Raw genomic sequence first — 13,960 nt, forward strand, 5'->3', positions numbered from 1 at the left:
TTCCTCCCTCCCTCCCTCCCCCGCCCCCATAATTCTGCCATTCAAATAGATAAATAAATCTTCTGTTAAAAAAACAAACAAACAAACAAAAAAAAACAAAAACCAGAACAACTCTGTAACATTTGGAGAATTTTAGCTACATACAACATGGGCAGCAGATGTAACCACCATAATATGGGTCTGGTGACCCATTCAACCCACATTTTCATGTACAAATTATTTAAAGGAAAAATAGGTAGTATTTTAAAACCTTTTGATAGGTGAGAAATTACACTTCCAAGATATAGTTTTACATGTTTCTTTACTCAGTGGAGGTATGAAAGTCGATCTTATTTCTTAGTAAATCCATGCTTGGAAATTGAAGTTTTTAGATTTATGTATCAGTTATACAGCTAGTCTTTTGGCTTAGAAAGTTTTTCTTTGCTCACTCAGGAAAAGAAAACTCAGTCCCTTCAGTGTGCAGTTCATGCAGGCGCCTCTCCCGGTGTTTAAGGTGTTTAATTGTACGTTGATGGAGACAAATGTTGCATTTACCATTTGTTTCCCATCTCACCTTGTGTGTGGATGTGAGCAGCATGGCACCATGATTTATGGAGCTTTCAAGTAGATGTCATTGCAGTGGCAATTAATATATGGTGCCTGCTGCTGTGTACAATAATTGCTCCTGGAAATTAGATATTAGTCTTAATTTTCTCCCCCATTTGTCAGATACAGGTTTGTTGTCATAGCTGCCATGACACAGCAAGTGACCTGTGTGCACTATGCTAAACTCATGGGAATGAGGCAGTGCCGTGGTTCCAACCACAAAGCCAAAATATATGTAACAAGCTACCCAATGTCCCTCCCACACTGTGATGCATCCTGTCATTTGGACAACTGGATTTTATCAGCTTAGCTTTTTGGGGGGCAGATCAGTGAAAGCAAAGCTACATTTTGTAATCTATTTGGAAGACTTTGTTGGGGTCAGACAGGAAATTGGAAACCTCAAAAGAATGTTTCTGATAGAATTTTTAAAAACTATTATCCTTTAAGGAAAACTATTTTACTATTAATATCTGTGTTTTAAAATATCTGTGTTTAAAATAATCTGAACTTTTATTTTTTTTTAGAATAATCTCCGTAGAACTGCCAGATGATGCAAGGCAGTTTGGAATCCAGTTCAGATGGTGGCAGCCGTACCATTCTTCCCAGGGAGAAGATGTGTGGGCCATTGATGAGATAATCATGACGTCTGTGCTCTTCAACAGCATCAGTCTTGACTTCGCCAACCTCGTAGAGGTCACGCAGTCTCTGGGATTCTACCTTGGAAACGTTCAGCCATACTGTGGCCACGACTGGACCCTCTGGTAAGGATTTCATTGTGGTTGTCACTGCTGTTGCAGTTTACACTGGCATCTGGGCCGTGAGGACCGTATCTGCTCCATTCAGCAATCAGTCATTTGTTGTCAGGTGTTTGCTGAACGTGAACCAGCTGAGAAGTTGATGTTCTGTTGACATGTGAGATGCCTTGGGAAGGCAGGCAGAGAATAAAATGCTCACAGATTTGAAGAAATATAAAATTTCACCATACTTATTAACCTCAAGTTTTGGTTTCCTACAGGGGCAGGTAAAAACCTTTTTCAAAAAGTGTTAGTAGTTAGCATAGTTAGTGAAGACCACAGTGATCGTATGAAATTTGAAATCACTCTAGTGACTGTTTTAATAAAATTTCTTCTGAGTAGTTTTGTTTTCATGCCATCTTACATAAAGTTCAAGACATTGTTTCTCATTCCTAACTTATGAACTAAGATCTCCTTTTTAATCCATTTTGCCAAACAATGTTGAACCAATGACTTGTTTAGTTAATGCCAGTGAGGTCTCGAGATTTTAGGATATCCTAATTAAGACACTCTTTGTTTTTAGTTTGTTTTCCCTCTGTGGTCATGTGCAAATTTACTGATACAAAAGAACAGTAACTAAATGATTACCACTGTGATTAGTACTCTGTGAGCATCAGTAAGATGATGTGAGAGGAACTGAGGCAGAGAGCCAGAGGGACTCCCCAGTGGCCTCTGGGAAGAGGCTGCCTTTGGATGGTTTGGACAGCGGGTGTGATACATTCACTGATCGGAAGGTAAAAGAACAGGGAAGACAGAGGGAAGAACAGGAACAACACAGGAAGAGCTGAAGGAAGAGAATCCCAACATCAGGAAACTTTGGTACGAAAACCCCCAGGCAGGAGTGACCACAGAATGCTCAGGGGCCAGGAAGGAGGCCAGTGGTACTGAAGCGCAGGCACTGAGGGAACAGACGTCAAGGATGGACCAGAAACAGTGTCATGTAAGGTCTTCTAGGCCCAGAGAGCCTGGATCAAAACTCACCCCTGCATCGTTTCAAAACCCCCAGCCTTCCCCACGGTGCTCACTGCCTCTCTGGAGGTACCTTTAGGGCCATAACTGTGATTGAGGAATAATTTTCCAAGACACTTTTATTTTCTATTGACTCATCATCAGACCAATTTAATTCCTCCAGATGAACCTCACTGAAAGCTAGTCACTGCCGGTGTCTCCCGAGAGCATATCATGAATGACCCATCAGTGACCTTATCATAATTAGAGGTAAATTTTACACACCACTGCACAGAAAATTACGTGTGGTAGGAACTGTGCGTGTAGAGTCACATCTCACACACAGCAGGCGAAAATGCTGGAGACAAAATGACAGCTAATGGAATGCAAGTGCAGCTGGGCACTTGGGCTGCAAGCAAGTCAGACTAGGTAGAACGGAATTTCTGTTTGACAAAGCAGGAAAGGTCGTATTGCGTGGCTTCTATTCGGTGGCCTCTAATACGTGTTTTGGGGGTTGTCCTTGCTGAATCTTGGAACCTTAAAAAACATAAAGGGGTGAAACAAAGCCAGAACATAGAAAGATGTAGACCAACTGAGATTTCATAGAATTTTGTGCTTCCAAAAATCTCAGTTGACCTAAATGAACTGTAATTCAGATTGATCATGTACCACAAACTGTTATGTCCCTCAAGTGTGCACTGTAGGTTTTTTCCTCAGCACTTTTAATACAACAAAGGATCATATCACGAATGCAAGTCCTGTATCATGTTTATTTTCATAAATAGTTAACATCTGCTCAAATAAACTCCAAAGTTGCTGAGCATTTTAATTTAGCACTTGGGTTGAATGTATGATAACAGCACTTTAATTTCTATGAACAATATCCTTTCACACAAGTGTGATGAATATTCCTAACCCACCACTGCTTGAATTGGTGGAGACACATTGACTTTGTGCAAGTACAATCACAGTAATTATAGGAAACCATAAGGAAATATAAATAATTGTGCAATCCCCATGGGCACCTTCAGCATTCACGGCGGGAGTTTTATGAACAGCCACGTGTGAGCAATCCGATTTGGCGTTCTGATCCCTGCATTGAAAAGGAGCTGTCCTGGTTATGAAACTACAGAGAGTATAGTCGGGCAGTGATAATGAGACTAGAGAAACACATTCACTGCTTTAATAAGGACATGAAAAACGCCCACTGCACATTAAAATGAAGCGACATGGAAGATCTCAAACTGGTCCCCATTTTCTTAGCCAATGAGTCAGAACAAAACCCCTTTGAATGGCCCCGTGTGCTCTCCGCCACTGTTTAAGAATACATGTTGTCCAAGATTCAATGTGAACTCTCTTTGAGGATGTTTTTCAGAACCATTTGTTATGATGTTGAAGTTCAAGTGATGATATTGACTATTAATTATACCCACCTCGTCCTAAAACAAACCAGAGCTTTTTAATGTAAAATTGGTGGCACCTGATATCTTATTAGGCAGAAATTCCTTACACGTATTTAACTGTGTGGCCTCTGCCCTTCAGTGACCTTTCTCTCAAGGGGAATTTTGAGATGTAGACATGGTCTGCACAAATGACTGGCGTTAAATTAATCACTGTTGGCTTTTCCCAGCTGTGAGTTCATTTGTTTCTCATTTTCTAACTCACGACTTTCCGTGAGCCTGGCTGGTTGTTCCTGAGAGTGTTCTCCGGGGAAAACATGGACAATTGCTTTTTCATTAGAAGAACGACAGTCAATATGCTATAAATCACTTTCACAGTGTGTCATCCTAGAGTACTTTTCTCCAACGGAGAAATGAATTGCTTTTAATTCTTTTGCAATACTTTCTTCTGCATATAGTATCTACCATCAGTAACTGTTTTTTTTTTAAAGAAAATTATCTTTAACAGTCTCTTACATGTCTTTTAAGATCACTAAGGGAATAATTCTAATTATGGTTTATTAAAGATTGCAGCTGACTAACACTCTTAGTGATAATTCCATGGGACATAGATATTCTTCTGTTGTTTCTAATAAACCAGATAGATCCAACAGGTGGGAAAGACATTGCCTTCATATTATACTTGCTTAACCTTGGTTTTCAGGTCTCTGCAGTTGTGAGGAGATGGCTGTCATGGTATGTTAGATCTGGCAGTTGTTTTTAGCAATTCTCATGTTTGGTTTGGGGAACCTAGACCTGAATTCAAATTCTGATGCTGCCCCCTTAGAAACTTGGAAAATCAAAGCAGGGCCATTTTAACAAATGAGGAATTTGGAGTGTGTCTTGCCAGGGCTGTATTAAGAAGGTATCATTGGGGCTGACACTGCAGCATAGCAGGTTAAAACCCCGGCCTGCCACACTGGCATCTCATATGGGCACCCAGTTCAAGTATTTGCTGCTCTACTTCTGGTCCAGCTTCCTGCTAATGTGCCTGAGAAAGAGAATGGCCCAAGTCTTTGGGCATCTGCATCCATGTGGGAGATGGCCCAAGTCTTTGGGCATCTGCACCCATGTGGAAGACCCAGAAGAAGTTCCTGGCTCCTGGCTTTAGATTAGCTCAGCTCTGGCCATTGCTGCCATTTGGGGAGTGAACCAATGGATGGAGGACCTCTCTCTCTGTAACTCTTTCACATAAAATAATCTTTAAAAAAAGAAATAGAAGGTAGCATTGAAGCAACTGTATCAAAGTAGGAGATAAATGAGTTTTGTCATTAAATGATGAACAACAGACATCCTTGACTTCCAACTCCATCCAGGACTCTTACCATATCTTTGTCTTTCATCCCCTCCATGACCTAGGGCCAACTGTGACCTTTATTCCAGCTCTAACCACTGCCCTCTAGCCCAGCCTTACTCCATTGCCACCCCTAGAAATGGGCTATGAGTTGGATATTCGAGTGAGAACATCATTCTTGTATTCCGTGTTGCATTTAGTTCCACAACGTGAGCAACTTTTCTGAATTTTAAATGCTAATAAACATAATGTTGCTTTAGCAATGCACAAGAGTATGTATCTGAAACTTAAAGAGATCAAGATAGATATTTTAAATAAGATTTTTTTTCTCGCATGAACTAGATTTGGTTGGGAGGAAAGGGTTGGAGGACTGTGTGAGCAAATGATCACAGTGTCTATACTTTATTTGGTCAATTATCTTCCAATCTAAATACCAATCCAGAAGATTTAGCAATAGATGAGACTTGAAGCAGTGTTAAGTGCTTCCAGGGTGCTTTTGTGTGCCTTCACAATAGAAGATATTCATTCCTTGTTAGGTTTAGAGTTATTTTTGAACTAAAGCTTTCTTTGTTCACACAAGGAAATCACTATCACTAAATGTTTTCAAGTTATTTTTTTTTTAGAAAGAGAACTTTGCTAAAGCAGTGAGAACAGAGAGGAGTTGAAGGAGCAACATGCAAGAACTACAAGTAGCTGGGAGTGACAGAGAGCATGGGGGAGGGGGAGCCCTGGGTAGAATGTGATGAGATGACGGGTGGATCTCTGAGGCCTAATTTTCCACATCAGCCGCAGGTGGCCTGGCCATCCCTGAGGACTAAGTACTAGAGATTCTCTCTCCCTCTGAAAGAACAGCTGGGGGTGGGTGGCCCAGCTCAGAGGGAATTCACAGAGCTCCACAGGTTCAGATCATTCAAAAAGTATATGTTCATATCTCGCAGGGCATCTATGAACATGAACAAGGAGATAGATAGAATTTGTTGATTTTATGAGAAGCAGGAGTTGCCCAGGCAAAGATCCCAGACTGAGAAGGATCCTAAAAGCCTATTTATCTCATACTATACCTATTTATCTCATACACAGTGCATTTGCCATAACAGCTAGAAAATAGTAGGGGCACGATCCACAATGAAAGAAAGCCAGTAAGTTAGTGTTGTATAGTAATTACATAGTGATAAAGTAGAATTGAATAATGGGTGAAATTTTAAGATATTGAGGTACTTCAAAAATTTCAAGGAAAATAGTATAAAAAATAAGTTTATGTTGGTGCAAAGAAAAATTGAAATCCATGCATAGGTTTGTGATCAGTGAATTGTACATGAACTTTTGGAAGACATCTCACACAGAAGAGGCTAGTAAGTGGTTGTTAAGGTATTTTTAGATTTTAGACCATCAAGGATCACCCATAGTATATAGTAATGGATGCCCCAGTAAGAGCCACTGTCAGTGGCCGGCGCCGCGGCTCACTATGTTAATCCTCCACCTAGCGGCGCCGGCACACCAGGTTCTAGTCCCGGTCGGGGCACCGGATTCTTTCCCGGTTGCCCCTCTTCCAGGCCAGCTCTCTGCTCTGGCCCGGGAAGGCAGTGGAGGATGGCCCAAGTGCTTGGGCCCTGCACCCCATGGGAGACCAGGAGAAGCACCTGGCTCCTGCCTTCGGATCAGCGCGGTGTGCCGGCCATGGTGGCCATTGGAGGGTGAACCAACGGCAAAGGAAGACCTTTCTCTCTGTCTCTCTGTCTCTCTCACTATCCACTCTGCCTGTAAAAAAAAAAAAAAAAAAGCCACTGTCAGAACTCCTGTTTGCAGAGACTTATGCATCTGAGGACCAGGCAGCCCCACGGCAGGATCTGTCGCATGTTTAGCAAGCTTGGACCACACATATAAGGAGTGTAGTGCTGATACACTTGAACAAAGGAGAGGTGGGATCAGAGCCCACCTGGACCTTTAGATAGCACAATAACAGCCTGAGGAGTTTCTTTGGGATTTTATTTTATTAAGCATCAACCTGTAATAGCAATGTTATATGGCAATATTGTTGGTTTAAATAGTTTATTAGAAGCTTGGGGTATTTAGGGGATTGTTTTTTACAAAGACTATTAAAGAGCAATAAATCCACTAAAACCGTGCTGCTGTGAGAAGGCAGTGGGACGAGACAGCTCCCAAGAGCTTCAGCTGCCATTTTGTAGTAAATGATTGTTCTGGGGAGCTAGCAGATGGATCAGGTAAATACACCGAATCGCAAACCAGAAAGTCACTTCCTATTACTCTCAGCAGCCGTGAGAAGAGTATCCTGAGTACCAAGAGCTTTGAGGGCCTCTCGAAAATCGCTAATATAATTGAGTATAACTCCAAATAAATGTGTAAGTGCTTTTCTAAAACAGAGCCTGTTTTACCGTGAGAATTCCACTCCGCGAAGTTCTTCATTTATTGATAGGCTAATTTATACACTGGGCTGTGTGCGGATTGCGTGACAGGCACTGTTTGTTCCGGAAGTATAGCACTCAGTAGGGGAGGTGAAGGTGGGAAAGCCCGTTGCCTGTAGGGCACACAATTCTAGAGGAAAATCACAATCATAAACAAGTCAACAAAGTCATACTCAAATCCCCCGTAGTGATCAGGGCTGTGATGGGAACGGAATGGAGTCTTAAGAGGCAGAGGTGGCGAGCAGGGTGAGGTTAGGTAGGGGGGTTAGCGAAGCCCTCCTGGGAGGCAAAAGGGAATATTCTCGAATGATGAGGACAATGACAATGTAGAGGTATGGGAAGACAGCATTGCAGGCAGAGGCACCGAGCTGACAAGGCACGGATCTTGTTGAGGCCTCGCAGAGCCATAGGAAGCTTGTGGATTTTGTGCCAGGTGGAACAGGGTTCCAGTCAATAATTTCAATCAGAGAGGTGATGGGGATCTAGCTTAGGTTTTAAAATACAGTTGAGATTGTTAGGTGGTAAAGAGATGATTGTGTTGGTCTGCTCTTCATTACCTTACCTAAAAACATCTGAGAGGAATTTCTCGGGGGAAGAAAAGATTTTTTGCCACTTACAGTTGGGGGATATAGGATTGGGCGGCCCCTAGTCTGCTGTCTGTGGAGGCTGGTCACTGCAGGTGTGGAGGACAATCGTGTGGTGAGCCAGGAGAAGGGGTGGGGGTACCTAGGCTGAACTTGACCTGAAATGCTCCCAATCTCTTAAGGGAACCGCCCTCCACAGGCACACCCCCAATGACCCAAAGACCTCCCACCCGACCCAACTCTCACACCATCATTAGATTAAGTCTCCACCCTTAATCAATCAGCCTTTAGCATTAAGACACTAGGGTGTCATCAGCTGCATGAGTTTAGGGGAGAGGCATCCCACTCAGCCCCTCACAGTGGTAGAAGCAGTCGCAGGAGCTCAGCTAGGGGGCTGATAGTGTCACTGCCGGTACTACCATGGAGCTCGGCCTAGGAATGAGGGCCTTGGGCAAATGGACCATGTGACAATGAGGACCTGGTGATGCTCAGGACCTGCCTGCAGAATGCATGTAATGGTCATGTTCCAAGATTCACTCCCTGTTGATGTTCAGGGCATTGATTTGTAAGTCATTTCTCTCTCCAAACTTTCCCTATTTGGACTAAATAGCTGAGTGAGGTTTGAGAAGCAAGAAAACAAGCTATTAAGCAAGCTAACAGAAAGAAAAGTCTAATTTAATGGTTTAGATTTGTGATTATGTCTGGCTCATTGAAACAGAAATTCAGTAGCCTGTACAGTTGTTTCTATGGACGATGAATGGTTCACAAATTCTCCTTGGTAGACCCTGGGTCACATGGGTGGATCGACCTCTGCAACCTCCTCCCCACCTTGCTGCCTTTCACGTAATCCTTTGATCTTGCTCCTCTCCACTCCAGCTAGCTGTGCCCTCTCCTCTTTGAGCGTTTTGTACCATTGGTACCTCTCTGCAGGAATGTCTTCTATTACTTTTTTGGGGGCACAGTGCCAGGGCCTCCAGGCTTTCCAGAAGACTTGATAAAGTTCAAGGCCTGGGAAGACATACATTGTCTCAGAAGTAGGACAAGAAAACACCAAAAGAAAATTAGTAAATTTTAATGAAATGTCTACACAACCCATTATGCCAATTTCATGAATTGCTAAATTTGATATTTATAAAATTTCATAATATTGGAAATACTGGTCAGATGTGGGGAGCAAACCGGACTAGACTGTTACTGGAATTAAGACTTATTCTATGCATCTGCTCTCCCACAATATGGCGCTGGGAGAGAAGTAAACAGCTTCCGCACAGCTGCCTCCAGTTCAACCAATTAACTGTAGGACTTGCTCCTGATTGGAGAGCAGCGTACTCGGCGTGTGGGCAGCCGAGTTGGGATTGGCGGAGGAGGACTATAAAGGAGGAGAGAAACGGCATGCACCGGGAACATCTATGGGGAACATCTAAGGGAACCCGTGCAGCCCCCGAGAAAGCCGGCCGGCGGTGTGCCGCTCCCCTGCGGAAGTGGGGAATGCGGCCAGGGGGAACTGCCCTTCCACGGAGGTGGAAGGGATAGTAGCCAACCCGGGAAGAACCAGCAGCAAACCCGGGGAGGGCCGAGCAGACGAAAGAACAGCGCAGGGTCCTGTGTCGTTCCTCCGCGAAGAGGGGGAGCGACAGTCAGATTCCTGAGCATGCTGAGAAATCACTGCCAAACATATTAAATACACTATATAAAATCCATTTGAAGATTTTTTTCAACTAGAATATTTCTCTTTAATGTGAGACATGAGTGCATTTTAATGTTTCCATGATGGAGGATGGTGTTTCCAAAATTAAAGCTACCAAGGTCTTATAAAGTTCTTAAAATGGCTCTGCATGAGTTTGCTATAAATAATGCATGGGGCTGCACATAGTTGAAAGGAGAGAGAAAGTGAGAATTCCAAAGACCCCCACATGTATTTTCTCCCTCCCTTAAATTCTTGTCTCCATGCCAAACATTTTCTGCTGGAGGTCTTGGGTCTGCCTGCCTGGACCAGTGTGTTCCTTTCTGAAAGGAAGTGGAAAGGAGCTGAGACAGACAACAGAGTGTGCTGAAAGCACAAATCCTAAAGATGAGTGGTTACCTGTGGAGCAGGCGAGTCCGCTTCAACCAAAACTCACTCTCAAGATGGTGTGGATGCAGACTCAGATAATCAGGAGCCAGGGAATTTCAAACGTCAGAGAGGAGTCGAAGGTATGGACAGAAGTGGGAAGAACCAGAAGCAGCAAAAGCCCCTCTGATCTGTTCTCCCCATGTAAGGGGCAGAGAAATAAGTGTTGCCACTGAAAAGGGCCCTGGTAACTTGTCTGTTCACACCCCCATTGGTGCGTGTGAGTGTACACACACACACACCCCATGAGGATCACGTGTGTACACACACACCCTATGAGTGTCGTAAGGAGCTAAGTAAGTGTTGCTACTGAAAAGGGCCCTGGTAACTTGTCTGTTCACACCCCCATGGGTGCGTGTGAGTGTACACACACACACACACCCCATGAGGATCACGTGTGTACACACAACCCCTGAGGATCACGTGTGTACACACACACCTTATGAGTGTCGTAAGGAGCTAAGTAAGTGTTGCTACTGAAAAGGGCCCCTGGTAACTTGTCTGTTCACACCCCCATGGGTGTGTGTGAGTGTACACACACACCCCATGAGGATCGCATGAGTATACACGCACCCCATGAGGATCGCGTGTGTACACATGCACACCCTATGAAGATCGCATGTTACACACACACACCATGAGGATCATGTGTGTACATACACGCCCCATGAGGATCGCGTGTATACACACACACACCCCATGAGGATCGCATGAGTATACACGCACCCCATGAGGATCGCGTGTGTACACATGCACACCCTATGAAGATCGCGTGTTACACACACACACCATGAGGATCATGTGTGTACATACACGCCCCATGAGGATCGCGTGTATACACACACACACCCCATGAGGATCGCATGTGCACACACATACCCCATGAGGATCGCGTGTGTACACACACGCCCCATGAGACTCATAAGGAGCTGTGCTTCCTGGGGCCTTAGTCTTCCTGGCTCTCTACTGGGCACTTGTTCTCCCTCTCTCCCCCATCTCTGCAGGGACCACAGCCCAGATTGTGCTTTGTGTCACCTCCCCCTCTGACTGTCACCCTGTTGAGGGTCACCCTCTCCTATTGTTTTTACTCAGCTGCTGAACACTTCCTGAAAAACAAAGAACCTGATATGTAGACAAAACAAAGACTCATCAACAAACACTTTTGGCAGACATCTTTGAAACCTTTATCTCAACACATTTCTATCAACTTTTAGTTTAGACTCATTTTCTAAAGCTGCTGGCATCCAGATGTTGGGCGAAGTGGGCTTGGTTCACTGGAGACAGAAGCAAGGGACCAGACTGCAAGTGGGGCTCTGGACCCCTAAAGTTGAGGGGGAGCTGCTATGACTCCAGACAATTTCCTGTCCATTCCCCCCATCCCACAGTTGCACCCCTGGAGATGCACATACCTGGGTAGAAAGGGAAGATTGAGTCCCTTTGAGGTCACAGCCATTGTGTACAGACAGCCCAAGTCTCTTGGGGTCTCATTCCCCCATCACCACTGATTCCCACACATAATACACATCTGATCCTGGAGAGAAAACTGCTACTGAGCATCCAGTTGTATATAGAGTTTTGTTTGGAAACAGGGTGCTTTCTATAAAAGCTAAATAACAGGAGCCAAGTGGCTCAACGTGTGCTTTCCATCAGCCTCAGAGTTTATCTAGCTTAAAGATTCTAGGCCTTCTTCAAAGCACTGTGTAAGTTTGCATGGGGAGAATGGGCATGAGAATGAAGAAGTGGAAGAATATAGACTATGAATTTTAAATAAGAAGATTAAAGACAAGCAAAATAAAACAGGATCTAGGGACAAAAAGAGCCTGAAAAACACATGCTGAAAACAATGTGTTCCCAAATATCTTCAACTGCCAACCTAACCTGGAAATCTCAACTTAATTAAAGGAGCAGTCTAGCCATTCAGAAACTCATAAAGAATTTCTAAATAGAATATTAAACATGTGACAAAGTGCATTATATAGAGAAATTTCAATTTTTTTTGAAATTGTAAGTCAAATGAGTTAAAATAAAAAATGTCAAAAAATAAATATAGTATTTGGAAATTTCTTATTCAAAGGGTTAGTCCGGTTGAGAAACTCATTGAGAAAAGATAGCCAGGAAACCAAGGAGACATCATTACATCAGCTTATCACATGTAAATATCTTGGTAAGCTGAAATGACTCTCTAACATTGCCCTAACACTGAAATGATCCAAGCCATGTAACAAAGGGAGAAAATGCTGCACCATTTTTAAAACCTGGACCAATGGATGTGTTTCTGGAGGAAATAGTGTGAGAACTGTGCTGCTGAGAGAAGGCAAAGTGTGCAAAAGCTTAGTGGCCCCTCCCACCCAGCCTACAAAACTCTTTTCTACTGCCACTGAGGCTGTAGAGCAGTGAGGGAGTGGGGCTGGGGAGAGGGGAGAGGAGTTCACAGGAAAATGAAAATAGCAGTCTCCACACACTGAATACCATGCATTGGTGACCATAATGGGAAACCTGTTACAATCACAAAGAGAAAGTTGCAACTGCTGTGATTCAGAGTGTGGTCCTGGATGGACAAACATTACAGCCAAACATAAGGGAGGGCCCAGACAAATGTTAGGAGGTAACTAACAGGCAGGAACTAATAGATCAAGAAAAATCCTAGTCATAATAATAGATAAAAGTAAAAAGGAGTGAATGCTCCACCATGGGAAGCAGTCCACACTGCAGACTCATAGAAAGGCAATTGCTTTAAGTAGCACTCTGACCTCAGAATCAGCCCTTAAGGCTCTCTGGTCTGGCTGAAAAGCCCACAAGAGCATTTCAGGCATAGAAAGCCAAAACACTGTGGCAAAAAATGTCCTACATGAAGGATCTCTGTTGAGTGAGACCCCAGTGGAAAGAAGTGGCCATCGAAGAAGGAGGTACTTTTCTCTGAAGGGAGGAGAGAACTTCCTCTTTGCTTATGGCCTTGTCTAAATAGTGAAGGAGTTTGTGGATTCAAAAGGCTTCCATAGCCTAGGCAGCTCATGTCAAGAGCCTTGGGTGATCAATGACATAATACCTAAGAATGTTAATTGTTAAATTAATGGGAGTCACTGTGCATTAACTTCCCAATCAGGACCTCTGTACTCATTGAGTTGTACTATGTGAGTTAACAGTAACACTTGTTCTCAAAGAAAAAAAAAAAGCAACCTGGACCCTACAAGCAGATCACATATATTATATTCCTTTCAAATGCTCATTGAGCAACTGCAAAAAGAATTATGACCCAGGTTTTCTGGCAGTTTCAATAATTACCAATACAACAAGACACCCAAAGCAGGGCCCATAAGTGTTACATATCCACTGCTTAAAATTTTTAAACTTTTATTTGAAGAAGAAAAAAAAATCTCCCTGAAATCAAAAAATTACCATAAATTTGGAGCAGGAGGTTATCTTCAGCTTTTATGACATACTGTGTGTATATATATATATTTATATCCCCAGTAAATGAAGAACTCCTATAAATTAGTAAGAAAAAGATGCACTTCAATTTTTAAAATAGGCGAAGTGTGTGAAAGGGCTGTTCATACACACATACACACACACAAAATACATGTAGAACAATAGCCAGTAAACAGGAAGAGCTTTTTGACTTCTTTTATAGTCAAAAAATATAGGTTAAGAAACTAAATGTAGATTAAAGTAGCTAAGTGAAAATGTATTGATGTTCAGTATTGGCAAGAACTGTTCCATCAGTCCTAGCTAATGTTCTTGGTGGGTGGAACTTGCTGCAGTCTTTGGCAGTGCAGCTTGGCA

General features: G+C 43.2%; 1 protein-coding gene across 3 annotated transcripts in view; it reads left to right on the forward strand.

The window, feature by feature from the left end:
* Nucleotides 1-13,960, forward strand: part of RELN (reelin) — a 538,293-nt gene that overhangs the window by 386,749 nt on the left and 137,584 nt on the right. For all 3 annotated transcript variants that reach the window (XM_070071183.1, XM_051849694.2, XM_051849695.2), the window contains exon 20: nt 1,110-1,346. In XM_070071183.1, coding sequence (XP_069927284.1) covers nt 1,110-1,346 — 237 coding nt within the window. The remainder of the gene's footprint in view (nt 1-1,109; nt 1,347-13,960) is intronic.

This window comes from Oryctolagus cuniculus, chromosome 3, assembly GCF_964237555.1.
Source record: "Oryctolagus cuniculus chromosome 3, mOryCun1.1, whole genome shotgun sequence".
Lineage (NCBI taxonomy): Eukaryota > Metazoa > Chordata > Mammalia > Lagomorpha > Leporidae > Oryctolagus > Oryctolagus cuniculus.